Source organism: Eumetopias jubatus, unplaced genomic scaffold (genome assembly GCF_037043125.1).
Source record: "Eumetopias jubatus isolate StellerSeaLion01/CBP00866 unplaced genomic scaffold, mEumJub1_p1.0 scaffold_10, whole genome shotgun sequence".
Lineage (NCBI taxonomy): Eukaryota > Metazoa > Chordata > Mammalia > Carnivora > Otariidae > Eumetopias > Eumetopias jubatus.
The window spans coordinates 94573058-94582368 of NW_028274816.1; the positions used below are offsets into that span (position 1 = coordinate 94573058).

Below are 9311 nucleotides of genomic sequence, written 5' to 3' on the forward strand. Positions count from 1 at the left end.
ATAAATAAAATAAAAAATAAATAAAAAATGACTTAAGTACAAAAGTAAGTCTCTTAAAGAGATCGTAGGATATAGCAAAAAACACTACCTGCTGCTAGGAGACCTGAGCATGACCTGGCTTTGCTGCAGACCTTGGATAAACCACTTAAGCTGCAAGAATCTTAGTTTTCTCACAAGTAAAAACAATAAAACTTTCCTTAGTTTTATTGATGGGCTCAAAGTAAAAAACTGAAGAATGTATGCTGAAGTGTTCTATAGGGGCGCCCAGGTGGCTCAGTTGGTTAAGCATCTGCCTTCAGCTCAGGTCATGATCCCAGAGTACTGAGATAAAGTCCGGCATTGGGCTCCCCGCACAGCGGGGAGCCTGGTTCTCCTTCTCCCTCTGCTGCTCCCTCTGCTTGTGTGTGCACGCACACACACGCTCTCTCTGTCAAATAAATAAATAAAATCTTTTACAAAATAAAATAAAAGGCGAAACAAAGGAACAAATCTTAAAATTAACTAGATGGTAAGACAACCATCTAATCCAAAAGTTGAAAATTGTGGGTTTGCACTAAGGAACAAAAATGAAAACACTTATACCCTGCCATCCCCCAGCCCTCTACCTGCCCTTCACAAAAATAACCCATACCTGTGCCTTGTTTTGTTTCACTGGCTCACTGGCTTTAAAAAAAAAAAAAAAAAAAGCAAATGGATTTAATTTTACCTAGTTTAACAGGCCCCAACATTCCCTGTTTGAAACATTTGTTACCAATTTGACACCTAAAAAGGCATTTGATTTTGCAAGTCTTTTCAACCATCTGGAACTAACCACAATGTCCTAAATAAAAGCCATACACATGATTACAACTGTAACAGTGAAATTTTTTTCTTACTGGCCTATAAGCTATCTGAGGGCAAGAGCTTTGTCTAATAATAATCTTTACACTCCCCACAATGTCTAGCACTGACTACTGACAGTAGGCTATCAGAAGAAATCGGTAAAGGGAAGATTTTTTTCTCCCAGATCTCAGCTTTAGGAATAGCTGTACTTCTTTAAAGCAAATGGTTTCTTCCTTTGGACACTAGCAATCTATGACTTCCAAAGTGGTGGTTCAGGGGCTGACTTTGGCCCGTATGTATGTTTTGTTCGATCTATGTGGTATTGGCTCAAATGTGTTTTAAAACAGATTTGTGTCCAGTTTCTAAATATTGAGGCAATTCATATAAAAAAAACCCCTCCATATTCCTGGTTTCTCCCTCAAATTAGAAGAGTTGACAAGGCTTGGCCTTCATCTCCAATAGGCAAAGGTTAACTGGAGGTGAAGAGTTACTGCCCCCTTTCCCTGGACAGGTGCTCAGAAGTTCAGGTTTTCATTACACTTGGCTCCCTAGGCAGGATAGCATGGTGAGAGCACAAGCACCAGAATCAGTCCACTTGGTTTGCATCCTGGCTCCACCACTTTACTAGCTGTATGACCTTGGAGCTCGTGACTCAACTTCTCTTAGACTGTTTTCATGTCTGTAAAATAAGAAGAACAATACCTATCACATAGGCCTAAGGTGAGGACCGAATGAGCTAATGCACGCAAGCACTCAGAAGAGTGTCTGGCACTGTAGAAAGTACTCACTAAATGCCAGGAATTGTTATCCGCCTGGCACTATAGGTGTTTTCCAACCCTTATATACGTGATGTTTCTTTACGCTAGCTTCCAGTAAGTACAGAGATGAATTCATGGCTGCCCTCCATCAAGTGTACTGAAGTTAAGAAATTCAGGTATATCAACTTCATCATCTTTCCCTATCCCTGTCTTTTGTAAAGCTCTATTAAATCCTTTATCAGAAAAAAGGGAAGTATTGAAAAGGTTTCTTTCTAAGAAATATTACTGTGAAATAATACTTGACACTCCTCCTGTCCCTGAATTTATTACACTTAAATGTACTTATGCAGTAAGCTTCTTTAAGGGACAGAAACAACTCTATTAGTACACGCATCCCAGGTGAATAGCAATAAGTGTTTGTGGCTGGATTGATCAAGGAATTTAATGAGGCCTGACAGTAAGGATTCTTAGCAACAGCCCATGATGGGAGTTGATTTAACAACCATCCAAACCCACTACAGACAGAACCTAGTTTTGAATCCCCGGTTCTATTACTAACTGTAACGTTCCACAAGAAACTCTCCAAGCCTTGGTTTCTTTATATAAAATGATACATAAAGTTGCCTGGCACATAGCGGGGGGTGGGGTGGGGGTGGGAGGGATATAAATGTTAGGATCATGTTAAATTTCTATTCCAGGGGAGATAAGCAGTTGGGCTAAACCACTGTTCATGACCTCCCTTAAAGAGGGACCTCCTGCACTTACGTGAAATTTGTCTTTACTTCTGCAGTTCCCGCTCCAGAAACGATTCCTCCCCATCCCAATTTTTAAGGCCCAATACAAACGTCAACTTCTCTGTAAAACCTTCCCTTATCCCACCAGTAAGAACGAACAACTTCCTTCTCTGTTCCAGCGGCACGTTTACACTTGTGTGAAACTCACCACCACGCCTTACTCGTCTAATTCGTGATGTATACGAACTCCCTAAGGACAGGAATCCTGTGCTAACCACCTTCGCCCCTATCACTTTCCTAACCCTTCTCCTGGCTAAAGGCCAGGAACATCCCATGATCCATAAACAACTTAACTACACAAATTGATTCAGCAACGGCAACAGAACTCAACTCTCTGATCTAGCCTGAACGCTGAAGCGGCCTTAACCCCTGGGAAACTGCTAAAGTAAACGTTAAACAGTACCAAGAAACGGTAAAAAGTACTATGGGGCCCCAACTCCTCCGGGAAGTGGCCATCTGTCCTGGGGAGGGTTTGGGAAGCTGTATGCACTAGCATACTCCCGCTAAGGAGCGGACCTGGGAACTCCTACTCATGCAGGCCCAACTCCGGCTGGGCAGGCAGTGGGAGACGCGCCCTCCAGCCAGCAGGCCCCCTGAGGCCTAAGCAAGCTCCGCGCCGTGACTCAGCCCTCGGCGCCCGCCAAGAGCCAGCCGGCCTCCCCTCACCTTGGCCAACTTCTCGCACTCGGGCAGTCGTTGATCCACCGTGGCGCTGTAGTCCACCTCCATCTTGACGATGCGCCCATCAGCCCGCTCCGAGCCGCCGTCCGCCATGGTCCCTGCCTGAACGTCCCTTGATGTCCCCCTGATTCGGCCACCACTCGTCACCCACACCGGAAGCCGCCTGCGCACCCGCTCAGGCAGTGCGTCGGGAGCCCGTGCGAAGGACCCCACGAGGCCCCCTGCGCTGGCCACCAGTCCGGCACTGCCGCGGACAGCCCTGGGGGCGGGGTTGGGGGTGGGGTTCACCCTCGCCCCTGCAGCTCACGTCCGGTTTTGTCTCGGTGACAGTCAGTCATCCAAAATTTGCGGCGGTGAGAAAAACTAGTGTAACAGAGTAGACCGCCCCATATAGTCTTACAGTCCTGCTTTGAAATATTGTTTTTCAGAAATGTAGGCAAGTCGCTTAACTTTTGTTGGAATCTCAGTGTGCTCATCTGTGCATGACCAGGCTGAAATAAACCCTAAAGAAAAAAGTTCTAAAGTTTCATCTGGTTGAGAATCTTGGTGGTTTAATCTGTGACATCTCTCAAAGCTCAAAGAGAAGGTATAACAGCGGTTTGGTGATAAAACAAGGTTTTTGTTTGTTTGTTTTCATTTTTACTATAATCCACAACGTGGATAAGAAGAATCTTTAGAAAGGCATTTTATTGGCTTTCTCTGTAGGCTTCTTGTGAGCACCAAGCGAGATCATGTATGTGAGGTTATTTCAATTTTTAAGTACTGTACAAGTTTTCATTATCATTCGCACCATTTAGGTCCCTATTAAAAAGTTTAGGATGCTTGAAAGTGAAAATGAGGTTGTGGTGTGGTCAAAGTGTGAACAGTAGCCTCCCAAGCAAATGGGAAATCTTGGAATGGTCTACCTGTTAGTGAACTTAATCAGCACCAGCATCCCTTTCTATATGCTGAATAGACCTTGTTTTGTTGTTGTTGTTTGTTTTTATTGTTCTGTACTCAAAATCATGGATAATGTAACCCATCTGCACACATAATTAAAAACAACAACAAAACATCCTAGCTGTAATGTAAAGGAGAAACATTGCAAAATAGCAAAATAAAATACATTATTCAAAATATAAAGGTTAAGAGTGCCTGGCTGGCTCAGTCGGAGAAGCATGCAACTCTTAATCTCCAGGTGGTGAGTTCCAGCCCTACCTCGGGTGTAGAGATTATTTAAGTAAATAAATAAATAAACTTCAAAATATAAAGGCTAAATACGTCTATCATAGGAGATAAAAAAGAAGTCATTTACTTGTACACATATGTAACAACTGTAAAAGCAAAATCTGCAATAGATATGTTTTCATTGGCTCCCCAGGCATCATAAGGGCTTACTGTGGGTGGCATGATTTTTCCAAAGTGGTGTACAACTTCTTGGTAAAGTTCTGTCTATATGAAAGTACAGTCTTTCATTGTTTTTCACATAGAAGAATTCTTAGAAATTCTTTGTGCAGGGGTGCCTGGGTGGCACAGTTGGTTGAGCGTCCAACTTTTGATTTCTGCTCCGGTCATGATCTCAGGGTCATGGGATCCAGCTCTGCCAAGAGTCCGCTTAAGATTTTCTCCCTCTGCCCCTCCCCACCTCCCCTCACATGCATATGCTCGAGCACTCTCTCTGTCTCTTTCACATAAATCAATCTTTAAAAAAAAATTAGTGTATATTAAAACTTCAAAAAATAGGGGTGCCTGGGTGGTTCAGTCGTTAAGCATCTGCCTTCGGCTCAGGTCATGATCTCAGGGTCCTGGGATCGAGCCCCACATCGGGCTCCCTGCTCCGCGGGAAGCCTGCTTCTTCCTCTCCTACTCCCCCTGCTTGTGCTCCCTCTCTGGGTCAAATAAATAAATAAATAAAATCTTAAAAAAAAAACTTCAAAAAATAGCATATGTGAAATGGAGTTAGAGTCTAGGCCTCAGACACATAAGTAGGTGTCCGGCAGGACATTGAAAAGTCAGGTGGAATGTGGGACGGTATTTTACTGTCCAGGTTTGTTGCATTGTAGATGTCTGGCATCCCAATTACATGCGGATACCTCCCTTTCCCCCCCAATGATCGTGACAACCTGAAATACCCACACAAATTTCTAGAACACATGCTAGGAGCCAGAATTGTTGAGGCACGCTAGGCTAAGATGTTTTCTGGCTCTTTATTCAATGTGCACTTGGTTTGACTAGAGACAAAGTATTTGGAGGTTTACATTTTGTGTGAAGAGTGTGAAAGACAAAAAGTAACAAAGGTGTAATGGAGTAAATGGATTTATGGGTTCCAGGACTCAAAAAATAAGAGTGAGAAAGGGTCTAAGAAAGAGGTTAATAGGTGGAGAAAACTCTAGTTGGCTCTCAACACCAAACTGAAGCCCTTCCTTGCTAGGCTGAGAGATCATGGAAAACGAAAGCACATTGAAATCTAAGGAAAAGCTTGCAAAGGAAACAACAACAAGAACAGAGAAGTAAAGAAGGAACTCAGTAAAAGTCTGAGCCAACAGAGAAATTAGGTAAAGTACTGTTATATAGATAGACTCTTTATAAATCCTTTATTTGGGGGAGTTTGACATTGTAAGTAAGAATTTAGTTTCAGAAGAGAAAATTAGCAAAGAATAAGGACTCTGAAAGGTAGAAATGAAACCGCTATAGAAACGTAAAAATAGATGGAAATTAAGATAGACACACTAGTTGGGGCATCCTACTGGCTCAGTCTGCAGTCCGCTGATCTTAGGGTCCTGAGTTCAAGCCCCACGTTGGCCTGAGAGATTAAAAAAAAAAAAAAAAGATTGGGACCATGAGTTCGAGCCTCACTTGGACAGTAGAGATGACTTAAAAATAAATAACAATGCAATTAAAAAAAAAGATGGACACACTAGAGCTTCAGCAAGGCTTGACTTTAAACTGAACACATTTTTCTCTTCCTCATTCTTGAAGCCTCCCCTCCTCTTCCCCTTCATTTGTTTTTCTGTAGAATCCTGTTCCAGGAACTCCTTACCAGTATTGACATCCCGCTGACCTCAATGTATACTTAACGAGACTCATGGCCAGTGTCACCGCTGGTCATAAGACCACTTGAAGACGTGAACCCGGCTGGCAGCACGGACCAGATTCCTATCGAAACCACCCAGATCCTGTATTTTCCTATAAAACCCCGCAGCCTTTTACCCTGGGCAGGCTTGCAGTCTTTGGAGCCATGAGCCTGCTGCAGCCTCCTTTGCCTGGCAAAGTCAGAAGCTATCTTCCTTCTGTAAATCCAAACTCTGTCTTCGAGTTACTGCTCCGGGGCTCAGAGGTCGGTTTTCCACAACAGAGAGAAATACTGATTGGAGAAACAGTGGTAAAGTATATCATGATACTAATTATTGAAACTCACAAGTCTATATTAACGACTATGTTTGTTTTCATATCTGGTATCTCTGGCACGTTCAGCTTATCGGCCGTGCACACATCGGACCCAAAGTTCCCACCTTTGTGAAGTGAACATTCTAGTGGGGGCGGGGGGACAGAAAATAAACATGTAAATATGGAGCAGGTGTGATAGTGAATGGGAGGTGGTCACGGAAGGCCAGGCTTGTGAGCCAAGACCTGCAGTCAATAAGAGAGTCTTTTTTTTTTTTCCTATGTAATCTCTGCCCCCAATGTGGGGCTCGAACTCCCAACCCTGAGACCAAGAATGGCATGCTCCACAGACTGAGTGCCCCAGGAAAGGAGTCTTGCAGATAGTTGGGTGAAGAAGATTCCAGGCAGAGGCGAGAGCAAGAACCCTGAGGTGAGAGCGATCAGATCACTCCGGCTTGTCTGAAGACCAGAATGAGTGAAGGCAAGAGTTGCAAGAGATGAAGTTTCGACCATTATAAGGACTTGGTTTCTAATCTGAGTAAGATAGGAAGCCAGTGGGGGTTTTAGGCGAAGGAGTGGCATGAGCCAACTTACATAGTGAAAGAAGATTCTGGCTGCTGTGTGGTGACTAGGTTGAGTAGAAGCTGGGAGACTAGCTGGGAAGTTATTGTAATAATTTGGGAGGAAAATGATGGTGGCTTGGACTAAGGTAGGAGAAAGGGCTAGATCCTGGGTATAACCTGAAGATAGAGCCAAGATCGGATTTGCTGTTGGCTGTGGGGGTAAAGAGGTCACATATGTCAGCAAGATTTTTGGTCTGAGTGTCTGGAAAGATGGAGTTGCCATTTACCAAGAAGGAGCAGGTTAGGGACAAGCGAGTCAGACAGAAAGGGACGAAGCCCAGTGTTGCATATGGTAAGTTTGAGGGCCGTACTGGGTATCCAGTGACAATGTTGAAAAGGCAAATGCATATACAAGGGTCAAATTGAGGGGAGTCCTTTGGGCTAGAGGTTTGAATTTAGGAGTCATTAACATATTGATTGCATCTAAAGCCAAGAGGCTTACATTACAGAAATGTTCCTGAAATGTGTGTGAAACATTTGTTTTTCTAAATTGCCTCTTTTAAAGGCAGTGAGAGGGGTGCCTGGCTGGCTCAGTGGGGAGAACATTTGACTCTTGATCTCAGGGTCATGAGTTTGAGCCCCATGTTCAGTGTGGAGATTACTTAAATAAAAACTTTTTTTAAAAAAAGATTTTATTTATTTATTTGACAGAGAAAGACAGCGAGAGAGGGAATACAAGCAGGGGGAGTACAAGGGGAAGAAGCAGGCCTCCCGCTGAGCAGGGAGCTGGACGTGGGGCTCTATTCCAGGACCCTGAGGTCATGACCTGAGCTGAAGGAAGATGCTTAACGACTGAGCCTCCCAGGCACCCCAATAAATAAAAACTTAAAAAAAAATAAAGGCAGTGGGAGAACTTGCTATTTTCAAGTCTGTTGTAAATCATTTTCAAAGAAAATTATACTGTATTTTATCTTTTGAGTAAATCTTTTGGACTTTTGTTAGAATTATTTCATGTCAAGTACCATTATATCAAGTGAATAAAAAGATCATTGTGTTCGTTTTCTCTTGCTGCTGTCAAAAATAATCATGTATTTAGTGGCTCAAAACAACAGAAATTGATTCTTTCACAATCTGGAGTCCAGAAATCTGAAATCAGTATCACTGGCCCAAAATCAAGGTATGACAGGGCCATGCTCCCTCTGGGGGCTCTAGGGGACAATCCCTTCCTTGTCTCTTCCAGCTTCCAGTGGTTGTGGGCATTCCTTGGCTTGTGGCCTCATCAGGCCAATCTCTGCCTTCAAGGTCATGGTGCTTTCTCCTCTTCTGTGTATCAGTCTCCCTTGCCTTTCTCTTATGTACACTTGTGATTGTATTTGGGCCCACCCAGAGGATCAGATTAATCTTCTCTTCTCAAAGTCTTTAACTTAATCACATCTCCAAAAACTCTTTTTCTTTCTTTTTCTTTTTTTAAGATTTTATTTTTTAAGGGGCGCCTGGGTGGCTCAGTTGGTTAAGCGTCTACCTTCCACTCAGGTCACGATCCCAGGATCCTGGGATTGAACCCCGCATCGGGCTCTCTGCTCCTCAGAGAGTCTGCTTCTCCCTCTCCCTCTGATCCTTCCCCCTCTCATGCTCACTCTCTCTTACCCTCTCTCTCAAATAAATAAAATCTTTTTTTTTTTTAAAGATGTATTTATTTATTTGAGAGAGAGAGAATGAGAGAGAGAGAGTACATGAGAGGGGGGAGGGTCAGAGGGAGAAGCAGGCTCCCTTACTGAGCAGGGAGCCCGATGTGGGACTCGATCCCGGGACTCCAGGATCATGACCTGAGCCGAAGGCAGTCGCCTAACCAACTGAGCCACCCAGGCGCCCTCAAATAAATAAAATCTTAAAAAAAGATTTTATTTTTATTTTTTTTAATTTTTTTTAAAGATTTTATTTATTTATTTGAGAGAGAGAATGAAAGAGAGCACGAGAGGGAAGAGGGTCAGAGGGAGAAGCAGACTCCCCGCTGAGCAGGGAGCCGACGCGGTACTCGATCCCGGGACTCCAGATCATGACCTGAGCCGAAGGCAGTCGCCCAACCAACTGAGCCACCCAGTCGCCCAAGATTTTATTTTTAAGTAATCTCTACACCCAACTTGAGGCTCAAACTCACAACCCCAACAAGATCAAGAGCCACATGCCCTACTGATTGAGCCAGTCAGGCACCGCCCCCCCCAAAGACCCTTTTTCTAATAAGGTAACATTTTCAGTTTCCGGGGTTTGGGATCTGATATCTCTGGGGGCCATTATTTAGCTTAATTACAGTCACCCAACCAATTGTTAAA

General features: G+C 43.7%; 1 protein-coding gene across 1 annotated transcript in view; it reads right to left on the minus strand.

The window, feature by feature from the left end:
* PSMD12 (proteasome 26S subunit, non-ATPase 12) overlaps positions 1–3233 on the minus strand; it is a 30478-nt gene extending 27245 nt beyond the window's left edge. Inside the window, exon 1 of the mRNA XM_028087537.1 lies at positions 3041–3233. Coding sequence (XP_027943338.1) covers positions 3041–3148 — 108 coding nt within the window. The 5' untranslated portion in view covers positions 3149–3233. The remainder of the gene's footprint in view (positions 1–3040) is intronic.
* Between the last annotated feature and the right edge of the window lie 6078 nt (positions 3234–9311).